Source organism: Lissotriton helveticus, chromosome 7 (assembly GCF_964261635.1).
Source record: "Lissotriton helveticus chromosome 7, aLisHel1.1, whole genome shotgun sequence".
In the NCBI taxonomy this organism is placed as follows: Eukaryota; Metazoa; Chordata; class Amphibia; order Caudata; family Salamandridae; genus Lissotriton; species Lissotriton helveticus.
Window position 1 is genome coordinate 544,624,724 of NC_136068.1, and position 21,093 is coordinate 544,645,816.

Sequence of the window (21,093 nt, forward strand, 5' to 3'; positions counted from 1 at the left end):
CGCATTTACAAGAGTTTAAGCTATTGGCATTGTAAACGACAATGCTGTTTATTTATGTGTTAATTATCTAACCAGATAAATAAAAGGCATTGTGCTTTACAATGCCAATAGTTTAAACTCAACCAAATGCGAGACCTACAGCATTGCAAATGCTTGTTAATGAAGTTACAGGTCAGGTTTTGCTCCAAAGTACAGTGAACGTGTGGATTTAAGGGATTACCAGAGTAGGAAGCCACTTTTACACGTGTAATTCTCCAAAAATATGCTAGTGCTTTTGGTAAAAAGTACAATTAACTTGAATTAAATGTAAATAAAGTTCGAATTTGTATTTTGTCTACGCACTATTGGTGTAATAAACTAAATAAGTCATAGGTAGCCTTTCCCTTGTTGTGCTTGGAAAAAAATACTATATTTTTCTACATTTGGAAATAATGTCGAATTTTTAGAACTGTAAAAAATAAAATTGGAATTGGTAGTTTTTTCATCAAAATAAATGCAAACTTATAAACGGGACACAGCTTGTTTGCATTCCTGTAGCTGGAATACCAAAGCAAATAATAATTCTGCACAGGTTTGATGGAGGGATTATATTCTACACTATACTGAAGATAATATTTCTAATAACATTATCAGTTAACATAATAACTAGCAATATTTTACTCTTCAACATCCTGACCTAACTCGATCTTCCTTCAGTTTGTGAATGCGATGCTTGAGATGTACACAGTGGGCTGGACTCTGGGAGGACAGGCATTGTGATGTCATCACGTGTGTGATGTCACCACTCATGACCCTGGGCTATAGCAACCAGAATCAATAGAGGTCCGTCAGTCTGCAGAGAAACCGGGTCAAGGCTTGAGAGAGACACCAAGACATCCAGAGACAACACGATGGAGGCCTCTGTGACCTCCTGTCAGAGGACTTTGTACTTGGACCCTGGGCCACGGAGGAGTCAGCCAGTCAGGAGCCTCCAACTTGTGAAATGTCTAGTAAGAAAGGCCCCCATCACAGCCCAAAATGTGTTCAGTCAGTAAAGATACAGACACAAAGGGTAAAGTAGTGATCATGTGCACGTAATCGCACTCTTGCCCCTCTGAGTCATTTATACTAAATCTGCAGGTCCGGAAAGTATTGAAGGAACGCAGTTTGTTGGCAGGTGGGAGAGCAGACCATGATTTGTTACCACCTGAGGGATAAGTCACTCTTCTTCTTGACTTAGGAGGCCTCCGTTCCAGCAACAAGGTGTACAGGGGTCGGGTTTGTTACAGCTTCATATGCAATCACTATTTACTTGGCTGTCTACGAAGGGTTTCATTGTTTTTTTATTGCATAACATTGCAACTGTTCCAAAAAGTTTTTTTTAGCATTATCATTAGTTTTGATTATACTAAAGCAAAATACATTTAAAATGGGTTTTCATTAATTTAATTTTTTGTTTATTTTTTTACATTACCTGTTTTAACCTTCAGTCTTTCAAAAAGACGGAAACCTCCATCTCCCCTATTACTTTTTCCTTCTTTTGGGCTGTGTCCATTATGTTTTCCTAACAGTGCCGATCTGCACACAGATAAAGGACATGCGGTCCAGTGGCAAAGGTCCCAACTTAAGAACCTAGCTCTGAAACGGGCTCTGGCATGTCTTTGAAAATTACGTGGCCATGAGTAAATCACTTGATCTTGCCGTGACTAAAATAGCAAATACGTGTGAAGTACAATGCAATTGTAAATCTGTTAAATGTACTTGTGCTTTGATAATGCTGTAGTCTAAGTATTTACAATCTCAAAAGGTAGAGAGTTTCCCAGGGACCAGAAAGGACTGGGTATCGACAGTTTTAACAAAAAAGAAATCCTTTCTGTGTATTAGTCTTTCAATAAGTGACCAACAGGCCTACACATATGACTCATTTGGTGTTACTTTTGGTTTAAGCAGTTTTTCAACATTAGTACGCCACACTAGAATATCATTTTTAGTTACTCTCAAAGTTTTTTTATTTAAAATATTTTTTTGTAAAAACTTTTTTTTAAAAAGAAAAACATGTATATTCACAAACTTTATATCACACTTTAAATCATTTAAAAAGGGTGCTCTGTTACACTTATAGCTGCTATCTAACAATTCCGAATTACGGTTTCTAGTTCAGAGTCACACCTGGTTCAAACAATGTTTGTATATTCACATTAAGTAAATCAAAACAATACAATTCATTAACAATTAATAAGTCCTATTTGTCGACGCGTTTCGGTGCGTAGGTTACATTTGTGGCACCTTCCTCAGGACAGACGAAATATTTAAAACCAACGTGATAGCTTCTTTCTAAAAAAAGGAAAAATAAGTATAATCAATATATTTTCCTAAGGAGAGTTTTTATTCTAGTTGTGGACTAATTTACTAGTGGTTACTATTTAATATATTGGGTCCCCTTACTTGAGATTTTAGGGATTTCAGTCCTTGTATTAATCTTTCTGGACTTGTTTATTCCTATTTGGCGTTACGCTTCTCGTCGGTAGCACCAAAGCCTTATTCACTCATTGACTTTCTACAAGGGAAAAGCAAGGAATTATACACCGTGCTGGAGATAATATTGGCTAGTACATCCAAATCTCATGATTTACTTACTTATGGCGATTTTATATATCCCTTTAAAATATGGGTATCTGTCAAAGCTGGTACTGTTTTCCAGTCTGGCCCACAAGCATTTGGTGGTGTTACTTTGCCACATACATTTAATAATGTTGCTGCGCCTGTAGACAACACATTAATTGATTAAGAGTTTTTGGCCTTCTTGTTTAAGTAGGTTAAGCCTATAAGAGTAATTTTGCTGATACCCACCTATCAAATTATTACTCAATGCTGACACTCTGGCTCTTTCTTTCTTGCACCCTCTCCAGTGGTATCTGTCAACCTATATTTGGGGTGACATAGTGATGTGTTTAAGTATCTTCACCTCCATTATTTTCACCGTGTTCTAATAACCCTATCTTCTATGCTTCTGGGGCAGTTGGTATGTCATACATACCTTGTTTAGATGAAGGGTTTAGCATTGGTCCAGAGTGCAGTACTTGTATTTCTTTTACCAGCGCCTTGACTTTTTGATTGGAGCGGTAATCTTACTTTGATCTGTTCTCTACCTGAAAGGTTAATGGGTCATCTTAAGATGTAGACAAGAACAAAGACGTGTTGACATTACGTCTACGCATTACATTTCTTGCTAGTTTCTGCCGCCTTGACATGGGCATCTACTGTTTAATTATCGCCCAATATCTCGCTCTTTTCACATAAAGCCCCGTGATAATTCGTTATTATTACTGGGATCAGGTCCCTCACCCTTCGCCTGCTCTTTCATAACATACAGCCCCATGTGCGTTCATTATTCTCACTGGCGGTAAAGTTCCCCACCATTCGCCTACTCTTTCATTCTTTTTTGGGGCATGGACTATTACCGTCCCCCTACCCGAGTAGCACAGCCCCCGTCAGCTTGTGCATTACCAGAACGCTTACCTTCTCATTGCCGGCACAGAGAAAAATGCTTGCGACCGCTTCCTGCTTTGGCTGCTTCCGATCGAGCTGGTCACATTGCATGCACCTTAAATACCCATGCGCATCCTAAATTGGTTAGCAATTGTCTCGTTAATTGAAGTCAATTGCTTGATTTCGCGGCAAAATTTAGCGCCATTTTTGTAGTTTTATTCTCCCTGTTTGACTACCGGGCCACGAGTTCGAGTCCTCCATATTCCCGAATCTGACATTTGTCATTTAATTAGTTTAATTTTGCAAGAACATCATGTCCTTGCATTTACTTTATGTCTGTGCCACATTCTCGCCACAGTATTGTTTTACCAATAATTTTGTGTCTATAGTGCTCGGCGCCCATCTGTTAGCGCCATTTTAGTAGTTCATGGTGATTGTTGTGAACTACAGGGTCTCAAGTTCGAGACCGCTGTGGACGCCCAAACTTACTCTGTGTCACATACTGGATTCTATATTTTGGGTAATCTGGGGCCTCACCTCTAATCTTGTTTTCTCTACCTAGCCCTTGCACGAGTATATTTTTCCTTTATTTTTTAAAAGAACGAAGTTACACGTTTTTGTCCATGCATCATTTTCTAGACAGAACATTAAAGCTACACGTTCGATGCCAGCGCTTGCCTCGTTTCTCAAATGGATACTACTTCTTGCATTTTGTGTGATTTAACAAATACCACTAGTGATGTTAAAACAATGCACATTCCATATTCACTCAGCAATACACTTAATTTGCAATAGCACAAAAAGAGTACAAGGGACAGACGTGAATACCTTTTACAAGTGTTAATTGTATGCTTTTTATCACAACCTTGGATGCATCTAATCCTGATTAATACCATTTTTCTTTTTTTCTACTTTCTACCCTCGGGGTGATATTTCACAAATTCCCTGTGCGGGAACTCAAGTGCATGATTCGTTTTGGTCCAATTAGAGTAGATACCTAGTCATATCATAGTATGTGTTTCATTTTATACAGACTTCAGTAAAGATGTACCAGGGTGAAAGGTGTACTGTCCTGTGGGGTGATTACCGAATCATTCTATCCCACTCCTCCCGTCCATTTAATCCATGATAGTATGACTTGAATTTGGACATATAGAATTGTTCCCTCTGTTTGCGTTTTTTGTTTAAATCTCCCCCTCTTACTGATATCTTGATCTTTTCCAGTATAAACCACTTGATATCATCTATACTGTGATTTTGCGCTGTCCAATGATCAACTAGGGGGGCATTCTTTTTGTGATTTCTAACTGCAGAACGATGTTCCGTGAGTCGTAGACGCATTTCGCGCCCCGTCTCACCAATGTAACATTTGTTACAAGGGCACAACACCAGGTACACTACATTAGCAGTGCGACAATTTACGTGTTCGTTCATCCAATGGGTAATGCCCTGCACTTCTAATTTGTCAGTTTTGATAAGATTTTTGCAGTGCGAGCAAGAACCACACGGTAAATTGCCCCTGATGGGGTTGTTACTTGCAACATCTCGTTGCCCTCCTCTTTTTGGTTCTTTAAAGGTGTGTACTAAGTGATTTCTTATGGTCTTGTTTCTTCTGTATGCGTATATGGGTTTACTCATGGGTGTTATTCCTACTTTATTTAGTATAGTCCAATTTTTGTTTATCAGATTCTTCACTTTATTACTAAAGCCATTATAGTCATTTACCATAACGATCTGATCATTACAATTTTTAGGTTTGGATGATGCCTCGAATAAACTGTCACGATTGTAATACTTTGCACGCTTATATGCCTGTTTTATTAAGCGATTTGGGTATCCTCTTTGGGCGAGCTTTGTTTTTAGGATGGCTGCATGTTTTTCATAACTCGCTCTATCACTACAATTCCGCCTTATTCTTAGGAATTGACTAAAAGGTATCCCATCTTTTTGGCACCTCGGGTGATAGCTTTTGTGATGAAGGAGCGTGTTTCGGTCAGTTGGCTTAACGAATAAGTCCACATTAAGGACCCCTTCTTTTTCGTGGATCTGAATATCCAAGAAATCTACTGACACTTGGCTTTTGTTAGAGGTAAACTTCAGGTTTGGATCCCCACAGTTTATCCAGTCTAGGAAGGTGTCTAGCTCGTTTTCCTCCCCCTCCCAAATGAAAAAAATGTCATCTATGAAGCGTGACCAGCACTTCACGTTTTCAAAAAAAGGACACATCTCATTGTAAATGTGCTTTGTCTCAAAATTACCGACATACAAGCATGCCAGGCTGGGAGCACATGTGGCTCCCATACTGGTGCCCTTGATCTGACAATGGTAATCCTGTTTAAATAAAAAGATGTTATTTTTTAGGATTATCTCTATACATTCTATAATAAAAGTGTCATGCGTGGTTAAATCGCCATTCTCATTACCTAAAATATCCCTCATCATTTTTACAGTATCTTCTTGTGGGATATTTGTATATAGCGCTTCAATATCGAGGCACACCAACCATTGAGCATCCTTATTAAATTCTCTCCCTTCAATTTTTGAGATCATATGGGTGGTGTCCTTGATATACGAGGGCAATTTCGTAACCAGGGGCTGAATAAAATGATCCACATATTTACTGAGGGGCTCAGTTAAGGAATCGATCCCAGACACTATAGGGCGCATTGGAGGATCCTCCAAACTTTTGTGCACCTTAGGCAGCCCATATAGTGCTGGGACCTTAGGATTCTCATTTATTAAAAACCTATACTCCTCCTCACATATGAGGTTGTCCTCTTTGGCAAAGTTTACAACATCAAGGACCTTTTTCTTTAAGTTGTCCCATTCTCTCACGCTGCTGGGTCTATAGTGTAACTCATTGTTTAAAAGTTTCATCATTCTATTCTCATAGTCTGTGGTGGTTAAAACCACTATACTCCCACCCTTGTCTCCAGGTTTTATCGTGATTTCCTCACAAGATGACAGGGACTTTAATGCCATCCTTTCTTCTTTTGATAGGTTGTTTTCTGTCCAAGCCTGTGTGTCTAATAATTTTTCTAGGCCACTAGTTACTGCTTTTTCAAAAGTATCTACCTCTGATCCGACCATCCCAATATTGGGTGTCCATGTAGATGGTGGTTTTAGGCCAGATTTGTTTGTGACTTCTCTACCATCTTTTCCCATAAAGAACTTCTTAATTCTAATCTTTCTAAAAAGGTCCCTTACGTCCCTTTCAATATTAAATCTGCAGCCTGTTGTGCTGGGATCAAAACCGAGACCCTTTTCGAGGACACTGGTTTCATGTTTGTTAAGTATTTTGTTCGAGAGATTGATTATTGGGGCTTTAAGGGCTATTCCCTCTGCTATCTGTCTACACTCTGGGGGTGTGGGATTACCTCCTATTAATCCCATTCCTTCTGGCTGCGGGTCCGCATATACGGTCTCCGTGTCATTCCCCCTGCCTGTTGGTTGCCCTGACGTCCCCTCCCCCGAGCTCTGAAGCCTCGTTGTTGTCTCCTCTGTGTTTGTCCTAAAAAAACTGGTTGGTATTCTCTAGTTGTCTGGCCTCCCTGTCTCTCATCAGATCTGTTTCTCTGATCCTGGTGATTATCCCCTTCTGACTCGGAGCTATTGTAAGAGGTATCGGAGAATGTTACATTCTTTTTGTGATACCTGTTTCGATTGTAGTTGAAGTGTTTGCCATTGTATTGTGTTGGTGCTGGTTGCTCATAATAGTCTTTTTGGATATAGGGGTACACAGTTTCTATTTTGTAATTGGCTATATCTTTCCGCAATTTATTTGTTTTTTTATTTATCATGTACTCCTGGTATCCACTAATATCATCCTTGATCTCATCTAGTTTTTTCTTCGCATCTTCCAGCGCTGTGCTGTCATTCAGCTGTTTCTCTAGGGTCTCAATTTCTTCCCTCTCTATTATGATAATGGCTTGTGCGGTCTCTATTATAAGCAACATCCAGTCGCGACTGCATCTGTTCGCGATTAATGTCCAACTTTCCTTGAACTTCTCATTATTGACAAATAGACCTGGTTCGTTTCTGATTTGAAGACCAACCGGTATAATTCCCTTCCTACAATACTGAATTATAAACTCGGAATGTAATTCTGTTCTTATCATCTTTTTCTTTAAATTCCAAAGTTTATTCCACCTCTCATCGTCATTTTTCGTGAGTGTCATGGAATTTATGGTCTTTGAAGAATCACCAATCAGTTGTTTGAATTGGTCTTCAGAGAAACCAAACGTACGTAGGGTATCCATTTTTTTATATATTTAAAATTATTTCAGCACCCACTCTCCAGCTCAAAAAGCTGTAGAACAATCTCAAAAGGTAGAGAGTTTCCCAGGGACCAGAAAGGACCGGGTATCAACAGTTTTAACAAAAAAGAAATCCTTTCTGTGTATTAGTCTTTCAATAAGTGACCAACAGGCCTACACATATGACTCATTTGGTGTTACTTTTGGTTTAAGCAGTTTTTCAACATTAGTACGCCACACTAGAATATCATTTTTAGTTACTCTCAAAGTTTTTTTATTTAAAATATTTTTTTGTAAAAACTTTTTTTAAAAAAGAAAAACATGTATATTCACAAACTTTATATCACACTTTAAATCATTTAAAAAGGGTGCTCTGTTACACTTATAGCTGCTATCTAACAATTCCGAATTACGGTTTCTAGTTCAGAGTCACACCTGGTTCAAACAATGTTTGTATATTCACATTAAGTAAATCAAAACAATACAATTCATTAACAATTAATAAGTCCTATTTGTCGACGCGTTTCGGTGCGTAGGTTACATTTGTGGCACCTTCCTCAGGACAGACGAAATATTTAAAACCAACGTGATAGCTTCTTTCTAAAAAAAGGAAAAATAAGTATAATCAATATATTTTCCTAAGGAGAGTTTTTATTCTAGTTGTGGACTAATTTACTAGTGGTTACTATTTAATATATTGGGTCCCCTTACTTGAGATTTTAGGGATTTCAGTCCTTGTATTAATCTTTCTGGACTTGTTTATTCCTATTTGGCGTTACGCTTCTCGTCGGTAGCACCAAAGCCTTATTCACTCATTGACTTTCTACAAGGGAAAAGCAAGGAATTATACACCGTGCTGGAGATAATATTGGCTAGTACATCCAAATCTCATGATTTACTTACTTATGGCGATTTTATATATCCCTTTAAAATATGGGTATCTGTCAAAGCTGGTACTGTTTTCCAGTCTGGCCCACAAGCATTTGGTGGTGTTACTTTGCCACATACATTTAATAATGTTGCTGCGCCTGTAGACAACACATTAATTGATTAAGAGTTTTTGGCCTTCTTGTTTAAGTAGGTTAAGCCTATAAGAGTAATTTTGCTGATACCCACCTATCAAATTATTACTCAATGCTGACACTCTGGCTCTTTCTTTCTTGCACCCTCTCCAGTGGTATCTGTCAACCTATATTTGGGGTGACATAGTGATGTGTTTAAGTATCTTCACCTCCATTATTTTCACCGTGTTCTAATAACCCTATCTTCTATGCTTCTGGGGCAGTTGGTATGTCATACATACCTTGTTTAGATGAAGGGTTTAGCATTGGTCCAGAGTGCAGTACTTGTATTTCTTGTACCAGCGCCTTGACTTTTTGATTGGAGCGGTAATCTTACTTTGATCTGTTCTCTACCTGAAAGGTTAATGGGTCATCTTAAGATGTAGACAAGAACAAAGACGTGTTGACATTACGTCTACGCATTACATTTCTTGCTAGTTTCTGCCGCCTTGACATGGGCATCTACTGTTTAATTATCGCCCAATATCTCGCTCTTTTCACATAAAGCCCCGTGATAATTCGTTATTATTACTGGGATCAGGTCCCTCACCCTTCGCCTGCTCTTTCATAACATACAGCCCCATGTGCGTTCATTATTCTCACTGGCGGTAAAGTTCCCCACCATTCGCCTACTCTTTCATTCTTTCGTTGGGGCATGGACTATTACCGTCCCCCTACCCGAGTAGCACAGCCCCCGTCAGCTTGTGCATTACCAGAACGCTTACCTTCTCATTGCCGGCACAGAGAAAAATGCTTGCGACCGCTTCCTGCTTTGGCTGCTTCCGATCGAGCTGGTCACATTGCATGCACCTTAAATACCCATGCGCATCCTAAATTGGTTAGCAATTGTCTCGTTAATTGAAGTCAATTGCTTGATTTCGCGGCAAAATTTAGCGCCATTTTTGTAGTTTTATTCTCCCTGTTTGACTACCGGGCCACGAGTTCGAGTCCTCCATATTCCCGAATCTGACATTTGTCATTTAATTAGTTTAATTTTGCAAGAACATCATGTCCTTGCATTTACTTTGTCTGTGCCACATTCTCGCCACAGTATTGTTTTACCAATAATTTTGTGTCTATAGTGCTCGGCGCCCATCTGTTAGCGCCATTTTAGTAGTTCATGGTGATTGTTGTGAACTACAGGGTCTCAAGTTCGAGACCGCTGTGGACGCCCAAACTTACTCTGTGTCACATACTGGATTCTATATTTTGGGTAATCTGGGGCCTCACCTCTAATCTTGTTTTCTCTACCTAGCCCTTGCACGAGTATATTTTTCCTTTATTTTTTAAAAGAACGAAGTTACACGTTTTTGTCCATGCATCATTTTCTAGACAGAACATTAAAGCTACACGTTCGATGCCAGCGCTTGCCTCGTTTCTCAAATGGATACTACTTCTTGCATTTTGTGTGATTTAACAAATACCACTAGTGATGTTAAAACAATGCACATTCCATATTCACTCAGCAATACACTTAATTTGCAATAGCACAAAAAGAGTACAAGGGACAGACGTGAACCCCTTTTACAAGTGTTAATTGTATGCTTTTTATCACAACCTTGGATGCATCTAATCCTGATTAATACCATTTTTCTTTTTTTCTACTTTCTACCCTCTGGGTGATATTTCACAAATTCCCTGTGCGGGAACTCAAGTGCATGATTCGTTTTGGTCCAATTAGAGTAGATACCTAGATACCTAGTCATATCATAGTATGTGTTTCATTTTATACAGACTTCAGTGAAGAAGTCACAAACAAATCTGGCCTAAAACCACCATCTACATGGACACCCAATATTGGGATGGTCGGATCAGAGGTAGATACTTTTGAAAAAGCAGTAACTAGTGGCCTAGAAAAATTATTAGACACACAGGCTTGGACAGAAAACAACCTATCAAAAGAAGAAAGGATGGCATTAAAGTCCCTGTCATCTTGTGAGGAAATCACGATAAAACCTGGAGACAAGGGTGGGAGTATAGTGGTTTTAACCACCACAGACTATGAGAATAGAATGATGAAACTTTTAAACAATGAGTTACACTATAGACCCAGCAGCGTGAGAGAATGGGACAACTTAAAGAAAAAGGTCCTTGATGTTGTAAACTTTGCCAAAGAGGACAACCTCATATGTGAGGAGGAGTATAGGTTTTTAATAAATGAGAATCCTAAGGTCCCAGCACTATATGGGCTGCCTAAGGTGCACAAAAGTTTGGAGGATCCTCCAATGCGCCCTATAGTGTCTGGGATCGATTCCTTAACTGAGCCCCTCAGTAAATATGTGGATCATTTTATTCAGCCCCTGGTTACGAAATTGCCCTCGTATATCAAGGACACCACCCATATGATCTCAAAAATTGAAGGGAGAGAATTTAATAAGGATACTCAATGGTTGGTGTGCCTCGATATTGAAGCGCTATATACAAATATCCCACAAGAAGATACTGTAAAAATGATGAGGGATATTTTAGGTAATGAGAATGGCGATTTAACCACGCATGACACTTTCATTATAGAATGTATAGAGATAATCCTAAAAAATAACATCTTTTTATTTAAACAGGATTACCATTGTCAGATCAAGGGCACCAGTATGGGAGCCACATGTGCTCCCAGCCTGGCATGCTTGTATGTCGGTAATTTTGAGACAAAGCACATTTACAATGAGATGTGTCCTTTTTTTGAAAACGTGAAGTGCTGGTCACGCTTCATAGATGACATTTTTTTCATTTGGGAGGGGGAGGAAAACGAGCTAGACACCTTCCTAGACTGGATAAACTGTGGGGATCCAAACCTGAAGTTTACCTCTAACAAAAGCCAAGTGTCAGTAGATTTCTTGGATATTCAGATCCACGAAAAAGAAGGGGTCCTTAATGTGGACTTATTCGTTAAGCCAACTGACCGAAACACGCTCCTTCATCACAAAAGCTATCACCCGAGGTGCCAAAAAGATGGGATACCTTTTAGTCAATTCCTAAGAATAAGGCGGAATTGTAGTGATAGAGCGAGTTATGAAAAACATGCAGCCATCCTAAAAACAAAGCTCGCCCAAAGAGGATACCCAAATCGCTTAATAAAACAGGCATATAAGCGTGCAAAGTATTACAATCGTGACAGTTTATTCGAGGCATCATCCAAACCTAAAAATTGTAATGATCAGATCGTTATGGTAAATGACTATAATGGCTTTAGTAATAAAGTGAAGAATCTGATAAACAAAAATTGGACTATACTAAATAAAGTAGGAATAACACCCATGAGTAAACCCATATACGCATACAGAAGAAACAAGACCATAAGAAATCACTTAGTACACACCTTTAAAGAACCAAAAAGAGGAGGGCAACGAGATGTTGTAAGTAACAACCCCATCAGGGGCAATTTACCGTGTGGTTCTTGCTCGCACTGCAAAAATCTTATCAAAACTGACAAATTAGAAGTGCAGGGCATTACCCATTGGATGAACGAACACGTAAATTGTCGCACTGCTAATGTAGTGTACCTGGTGTTGTGCCCTTGTAACAAATGTTACATTGGTGAGACGGGGCGCGAAATGCGTCTACGACTCACGGAACATCGTTCTGCAGTTAGAAATCACAAAAAGAATGCCCCCCTAGTTGATCATTGGACAGCGCAAAATCACAGTATAGATGATATCAAGTGGTTTATACTGGAAAAGATCAAGATATCAGTAAGAGGGGGAGATTTAAACAAAAAACGCAAACAGAGGGAACAATTCTATATGTCCAAATTCAAGTCATACTATCATGGATTAAATGGACGGGAGGAGTGGGATAGAATGATTCGGTAATCACCCCACAGGACAGTACACCTTTCACCCTGGTACATCTTTACTGAAGTCTGTATAAAATGAAACACATACTATGATATGACTAGGTATCTACTCTAATTGGACCAAAACGAATCATGCACTTGAGTTCCCGCACAGGGAATTTGTGAAATATCACCCCGAGGGTAGAAAGTAGAAAAAAAGAAAAATGGTATTAATCAGGATTAGATGCATCCAAGGTTGTGATAAAAAGCATACAATTAACACTTGTAAAAGGGGTTCACGTCTGTCCCTTGTACTCTTTTTGTGCTATTGCAAATTAAGTGTATTGCTGAGTGAATATGGAATGTGCATTGTTTTAACATCACTAGTGGTATTTGTTAAATCACACAAAATGCAAGAAGTAGTATCCATTTGAGAAACGAGGCAAGCGCTGGCATCGAACGTGTAGCTTTAATGTTCTGTCTAGAAAATGATGCATGGACAAAAACGTGTAACTTCGTTCTTTTAAAAAATAAAGGAAAAATATACTCGTGCAAGGGCTAGGTAGAGAAAACAAGATTAGAGGTGAGGCCCCAGATTACCCAAAATATAGAATCCAGTATGTGACACAGAGTAAGTTTGGGCGTCCACAGCGGTCTCGAACTTGAGACCCTGTAGTTCACAACAATCACCATGAACTACTAAAATGGCGCTAACAGATGGGCGCCGAGCACTATAGACACAAAATTATTGGTAAAACAATACTGTGGCGAGAATGTGGCACAGACATAAAGTAAATGCAAGGACATGATGTTCTTGCAAAATTAAACTAATTAAATGACAAATGTCAGATTCGGGAATATGGAGGACTCGAACTCGTGGCCCGGTAGTCAAACAGGGAGAATAAAACTACAAAAATGGCGCTAAATTTTGCCGCGAAATCAAGCAATTGACTTCAATTAACGAGACAATTGCTAACCAATTTAGGATGCGCATGGGTATTTAAGGTGCATGCAATGTGACCAGCTCGATCGGAAGCAGCCAAAGCAGGAAGCGGTCGCAAGCATTTTTCTCTGTGCCGGCAATGAGAAGGTAAGCGTTCTGGTAATGCACAAGCTGACGGGGGCTGTGCTACTCGGGTAGGGGGATGGTAATAGTCCATGCCCCAACGAAAGAATGAAAGAGTAGGCGAATGGTGGGGAACTTTACCGCCAGTGAGAATAATGAACGCACATGGGGCTGTATGTTATGAAAGAGCAGGCGAAGGGTGAGGGACCTGATCCCAGTAATAATAACGAATTATCACGGGGCTTTATGTGAAAAGAGCGAGATATTGGGCGATAATTAAACAGTAGATGCCCATGTCAAGGCGGCAGAAACTAGCAAGAAATGTAATGCGTAGACGTAATGTCAACACGTCTTTGTTCTTGTCTACATCTTAAGATGACCCATTAACCTTTCAGGTAGAGAACAGATCAAAGTAAGATTACCGCTCCAATCAAAAAGTCAAGGCGCTGGTACAAGAAATACAAGTACTGCACTCTGGACCAATGCTAAACCCTTCATCTAAACAAGGTATGTATGACATACCAACTGCCCCAGAAGCATAGAAGATAGGGTTATTAGAACACGGTGAAAATAATGGAGGTGAAGATACTTAAACACATCACTATGTCACCCCAAATATAGGTTGACAGATACCACTGGAGAGGGTGCAAGAAAGAAAGAGCCAGAGTGTCAGCATTGAGTAATAATTTGATAGGTGGGTATCAGCAAAATTACTCTTATAGGCTTAACCTACTTAAACAAGAAGGCCAAAAACTCTTAATCAATTAATGTGTTGTCTACAGGCGCAGCAACATTATTAAATGTATGTGGCAAAGTAACACCACCAAATGCTTGTGGGCCAGACTGGAAAACAGTACCAGCTTTGACAGATACCCATATTTTAAAGGGATATATAAAATCGCCATAAGTAAGTAAATCATGAGATTTGGATGTACTAGCCAATATTATCTCCAGCACGGTGTATAATTCCTTGCTTTTCCCTTGTAGAAAGTCAATGAGTGAATAAGGCTTTGGTGCTACCGACGAGAAGCGTAACGCCAAATAGGAATAAACAAGTCCAGAAAGATTAATACAAGGACTGAAATCCCTAAAATCTCAAGTAAGGGGACCCAATATATTAAATAGTAACCACTAGTAAATTAGTCCACAACTAGAATAAAAACTCTCCTTAGGAAAATATATTGATTATACTTATTTTTCCTTTTTTTAGAAAGAAGCTATCACGTTGGTTTTAAATATTTCGTCTGTCCTGAGGAAGGTGCCACAAATGTAACCTACGCACCGAAACGCGTCGACAAATAGGACTTATTAATTGTTAATGAATTGTATTGTTTTGATTTACTTAATGTGAATATACAAACATTGTTTGAACCAGGTGTGACTCTGAACTAGAAACCGTAATTCGGAATTGTTAGATAGCAGCTATAAGTGTAACAGAGCACCCTTTTTAAATGATTTAAAGTGTGATATAAAGTTTGTGAATATACATGTTTTTCTTTTAAAAAAAAAGTTTTTACAAAAACATATTTTAAATAAAAAAAACTTTGAGAGTAACTAAAAATGATAGTCTAAGTATTTACTCCCCCTGGCATCTGAGGCAGTGTAATTGCTTTTCTCAGGCTGTCGGACAAGTGCCTTGAATGATTGTTTTCAGTGGGTAAGGAAGGAAAATGTAGTACTATCTTTTCTTTCGGTATAACTTTCTGTTTTTCTTATGGCTCTAGTTTAGAATCCGAGCACAAGGAACAAGGCAATGGTTTATTAAAAAATGGCGTCAGATACCCACCTGGATAAAAGCATCATCATGTGTTTGAGTTTTCAAGTAATATGAGGTGTCACGCAAGATTCTGTTGAAATACTGAGCCATTTTTGTTAAAGTAAATGAACAGTAATGTAGTTATTGGTTTGCTTTCCTCCTATGTGTTGTGTTTTAGGTGCCTGCGCCACATCTCCATTACAACCGTCAACGAGCCCAAGCTACCCTAGTGGCCATTCTCATCGAGTAGAGTTCAGCATGGACAGCTCTCAGGCAGTAGAGTCTTTCTTAGCTGCTCTGCAAGTGATTCCAGGGATTTCTGTTTCTACCCTCCCTTCAAGGTGAGACCTAATGTGTATCCTTCCTACCAAGTAATACAGCTGTAAACCTAAATCCCCACCCTGCTAGCCATATGTTTGTATTGATGGCCAGCTGAAGCAGTATTGGTTTTGATGTGATATAACATAGTTTGGCAGCAAGAGTATTTAGATCAGAACAGAAAATGAGGAATAACAAAAAAAGGGCAGACTAAACCAAATGTGTATGTGGTGGAGTCTGGCTATGATGTGCTCCATAGCCAGTTAGATAGAATACAGCTTTGCCTGGGGAGCCCTGAGCCAGAGAAGCAAAATAACAAGACGATCCAGTCTATGGCCACAGATGGCTTATATGGGGCACAGGGGAGTACGCGCCACTCATCTGCGCCCTCGAACAGACTCCAAAAGTCAATAAATAGCCTCCTGTTGCTTGCCTACAATATCCAACAAAAATTTAGAGATCCCTTCTTTATAACCTTTATTGGTGTAACTAGTCCTGCCCAGTAAGGTTTTACTCACAGGCTTATCCATCAGACATGGAGCAACGTTCCTTTCTTCTGGCACCACTACCAGCACAATGCCAAGCCCCTTAAAATTCCCCTCAACCCGACCTGGGTCAGATACCAACGGTTTAAGATTTTGTATGGTTTTTCTCGCTATAGGGTACAAATTGAGATTCTTGCAGGCCTAGCCCAGATAGCATCTCACTCCTCCTCAAGCAGGGTGTGATCTAGGGCTATGCTTCCCAAATGTTTTAGAACCACAACCCAATTTTCAGAACGAAAAACTTAAGCAACCCACCTAGGTTTATTGGACATGAGGTAGGCGATTTTTTTTTCTTTAATAGATCTAAAGCATCCTGTAGTATCATATTATCTGATAGAGATAGCTAGCCACAGATTCCTTAACTTAAAATATCCCCAGGCGTCAGACTGGATCTGGAATAATCTTTTCCCCAGCAGTACCTCTGCACGCCATGGGGCGGCGTCGCCCGGCTCCATCCTGTTGTCGTCCACGGAAGTGATATCAATGGAGCCATATAAGACCTCCCTGGCGTGCTGACGTCCGTTTTCTTCTTTTCCGCGTCTCAACGCTGATCCGGCGAAGCGGTTACCTCTGGCTTGTTTTTGTTTTCCGGCCTTCTCGATGCCTTTATGGCATTCGGTAACAGTGTCCGATGCCTTCGTGCTTTAAGGCGTGTGCGACCTGTACACTGCAGATGTCAGTGACGGATCCACACACAAACTGTATGTGGTGCTTAGGAGAGCACCACGACTCCGAGGAGTGTGACGCCTGCCGGCAGCTGAAGCCAAAGTCCCTACGGGAACGTCGTATGAAGTTGTCTGACCGGATGTCCCGTTCGGAGTCCTCACGCCACAGGTCTCCCTCTCATGCTGGGGTGTCTGGTCGGGACAGGTCACGGAGTCGTTCCCGCGGATGTCACTCACCTGGTGCCGGTAAGCACAGGAAGATGTCACAGAGGTCGTCGTCCTCACATAAACATGACTTCACTTTGCTCCCAGTCTCCACCGGGCATGGGCCCTACGGACTCGACCCCCCACCATTTCCTGGGGTTGGGGTGACTAGGACCCAGATGGAGGCCTATACTCGGGCCTTACTGGCCATTTTGGGGTCACACTCTCTACCTGGCGCTTTCTTTCTCTCACCCCGGTATACACACATGGGTTTTCGTGCTGTCCTTTGACGGCTTGTGGTGCCTTTGCCTCCAATTGTTTTCCGCTCTTTTCAGAGCTTCGTGGTCTGGTGTTAGCTGTGATGGCATTGCTGTCCCCACTGTGTTTCATCACCTTGTTGACGGCTAAGTTCTCTCTGGGACTTGGTGGGGTTCAGTCACAGACCTGCCTCCTCTATGGGTATGGCTTTGGTATCTATTCTAAGTTAAGGAATCTGCTGCTAGATGTCTCTATCAGATGAATGAGTTACTTACCTTCGGTAACAAGGTATCTGGTAGGGACGCAGTCTTGCCACAATTCCTTAACGCCCACCCATCCTCCCTGCTCTGCAAGGACCTTTCAAGATGGCGTTCTATTACCTCGCCTCCTTGCAGGTGGCCTTGGTCTTCCTGAAGATTACTCTACTTCACCTACCTCTGGGGTAGGGTGTGTAATTCTGTTTTGGGCACATTGGCTCTCCACCCATTCCGTTTTTGGGTGGCGAGGTTCTGTGCTTTTCAATGCTTCTCCACCTGGGTTCTTCCAGCGTGGAGATTCTCATGTTTTTCCAACTCTTCCTCCGCCCTTGTCTGTTTCTCCCTATTTCTTTGGGGTCTCCATGTCTATGCTGCAGTCGATTGGGTTGAGGTTCTGTTTGACAATGCTACAGTTCTTAGGTGACTGTGGGGGGGTGGGGTGAACATGCTGTGTTTCTGTTTTTCACTTCTGGTCACTTGCCATGAGTCATGTTGTTCCAGTCTTGTGGTCCTTTAAAGTTACATCCTGAGGTTACAGACTGTTTTTCATACTCTCCCATCCTGTGGTTGCAAACTGTCTTTCGTTTGTCATGCCATTCTTATCCACTGACGTTACCTCTTAGGGGGGCTCGGCTCGTTGCTTGAATGGGCCTTTTTCTGGGGCTGGTGCTCTGTTCGCTCCTTTCAGTCCCTTCAAGTGTTGAGTATTCTTTCAACATGGTGGTGTTTATTATAACTATGATTTCTTATCATTGTTGTTTCAAGGGTTCTTGCTCTTTTTTGGCTCACTGTTCTTATACTCTCGCATTTTTTGTCGTGGCTCAGTGTTGTGTCGCGGAAACGTTTCACTGTAGAAAACTGACATCAGCACGCCGGGGGGGGGGGGGGGGGGTTTATATGGCTCCATTGATGTCACTTCCGTGGACGATGTCAGGACGGAGCCAGGCCCCGGCATAGCTATAGTTGTATTCTTGCTTCGTAGGGTAACCACTATAGAGATCTTAGGGCTGGAGAGATGTGATCAGTTCTTTTTGTATCAGTGATAAGTCTGCCAGCTGCATTCAGCAAAGCCCTGAGCGGGGCCAAGGTATGTTTGGGGAGGCCACAAAGCGTCTTGCTACCATAGTCTAGTCTTGGTAGGACAAGCGCTTGAACCACCTGCTTGAAGTCCTCTTGAGGGAGGAATGGTTTTAGGTTTCTAAGAAGCCTCATTTGGTAGTTAGCGCCCTTACACCTCTTACTAATGTTTTTCTTCATGTTCAAGTGCGAGTCTAAGGTGATTCCAAGAGACTTAGCTGAGTCGATGATAAGAGGGGAGCAATTGAAAGTAGTGAGGTGTTTCATCCAGAGGTCGATCTTGGTGGTGGTGGTGGTGATATTGGTGGTGGTGTACTGGTGGTATTGGTGGTGGGGGTATTGGTGGTGGTGGTGGTGGTATTGGTGATGGTATTGGTGATGGTGGTGGTATTGGTATCGGTGGTGGTATTGGGGGGGTGGTTTTGGCATTGTGGTGGTGGTATTGTATTGGTGGTGGTAGTGGTATTGGTGGTGGTGGTATTGGTGGTGTTCTTGCTGGTGGTGGTGGTATTGGTTGTGGTGCTATTGGTGGTGTTGGTGGTGGTGGTGGTGGTGGTGGTGTTGGTGGGGGTGGTAGTGGTGGTGCTATTGGTGTTAATAAAATAGCCTTTTGAAAACAACCCAACAGGTGGTTTTAGTGCAGATGACATGTAACACAGATGTGCTGTTGTCAGCTTTAGCCCATTAGCACACGATTATGTGCTACCTGGAATGACTTAATTCGCTAATCATTTCTAAATCCATTTTACTTGGGGGATTGAAACCGACACAAGATAATGCCAGGTTAAAGTGATTGAAAACAGGCGCCCATGTTACAGGGGCAGCCATGCTGCTTAAAAAACACATGCGGTTTCAGATGAAGCAGAGCAAGTCCGGCCTGCAGCAAGAGAAACTCAATAAAGTAAATAGTGCTTACAGACTTACTAAATAACAGGTTCTGTGTAACAACGGAGTAAAGGAGCCAGTATCCTTGGGAGGTTGCAAATGAAAACAAGGACGTACTAATGAGGGACTAGCAAGTCTATTAAAGAATCCGAAGGCATCAGTTACGAAAGACAATGACACAAGCCAATGAAAAATATCGGAGGACAGTGGGCACGGCTTCTCCCATATTCTACTACGGCAGTCTCGCAGAGCAAACCGTGCATGCGCGCTGCCGCTAGGCTCGACCTAAAAATGTTGGTTCTAGCTATGCTCACCTTCTCTGATCCACTCCTAACTTCTATTTCTGCACCATCTGTTTAGTTCCCTTCACCTCAGTATCTACTCCGGGCATTCCAAAGATAACACAAGGCGCTCTTCAGTTCAGGCTGACAATGGAATATTCTGCACACAGGCATTGTTATACACTCTAATAAAAAATAGCCCTGGGACCTGTAACTGCCCCTCATTAAGTAAACCAATGTTCCAATAAAGGCTGCCTAACTAAATACCACTGAGATACTGGCAAGGGTACCAGCATAACACCTGCTATGATTGTTAATCCTATACGGGAACGAGAGTTATTGTCATCATAGAAATTGCCCTTCTGCCACCAGCTGAATGCCATTATATCTTTCCAAGGGAATATGTGAGTGCCCAGAACCTCAGATTTTGTTTTTCTTCTGTATAACGTTACATTTTGTAGGTCGAGCCTGAATTAATGGAGGGACCAAAAAGTATAGATTACGATGGAGTTAAGTTAGGTTCCGGGCATAGGCAAACTAGGTTAATAGAAACTGAAAGCCCCCCTATCTGGAAGGGAAAAAACATGATAATGGCCCCAATAGAGGTTACCTGTAGGAAACATGAAACCTCAATAATCGGCAGTAACCAATCTATAGATAGTTTGGTGATAGAGTTACTGTCCTGGAATGTTGCAGGACTCAGAAACAAGACCGAAAATAACATCTGGTTGGACTTTGTCCAAAATAAGGGCATAATTTGCCTTCAGGAGACATGGTCTACCACTCCCATTCACCTCGTGGGTTATAAGACATACTTCTCCCAAGCACTTGCAGTATCGGCTGATAGAGCCAAAGGGGGGCTAATCGTCTATATATCTAATAGAATAGGGGCCCTTGAAGTATCTCCTATAAAATTGGAAGTAAACTTTCAGATACTGTCCCTCTGTTTCAATAAGGTGGAAACAGTCATACTGGTTAACTTTTATAATAATCTCCCAGTGGGAGAATTGCTGATGACACTATCACATCTATATGAGGAATTGTCTTCTTTGACGAGGGGTTCTGTAAGACTGGCTACAATCATTTGGGGGGGGGAGATTTCAATCACCACCTATGTCACTCGAATAGCCCCATTTTGTGTGGTCTATCAGATGAAGGGGAAGAGCTGATTGCACATTTCTCCCACACTAGAATCGGTAGTTTCCTAAACACCATACTATTTGA

At 41.1% G+C, this 21,093-nt stretch overlaps 1 protein-coding gene across 2 annotated transcripts in view; it reads left to right on the forward strand.

Annotated features, from left to right (window-relative positions):
* NIF3L1 (NGG1 interacting factor 3 like 1) overlaps positions 1 to 21,093 on the forward strand; it is a 138,947-nt gene that overhangs the window by 55,599 nt on the left and 62,255 nt on the right. For both annotated transcript variants that reach the window (XM_078652611.1, XM_078652610.1), the window contains one exon: positions 15,558 to 15,720. In XM_078652611.1, the coding sequence (XP_078508737.1) occupies positions 15,558 to 15,720 (163 nt within the window). The remainder of the gene's footprint in view (positions 1 to 15,557; positions 15,721 to 21,093) is intronic.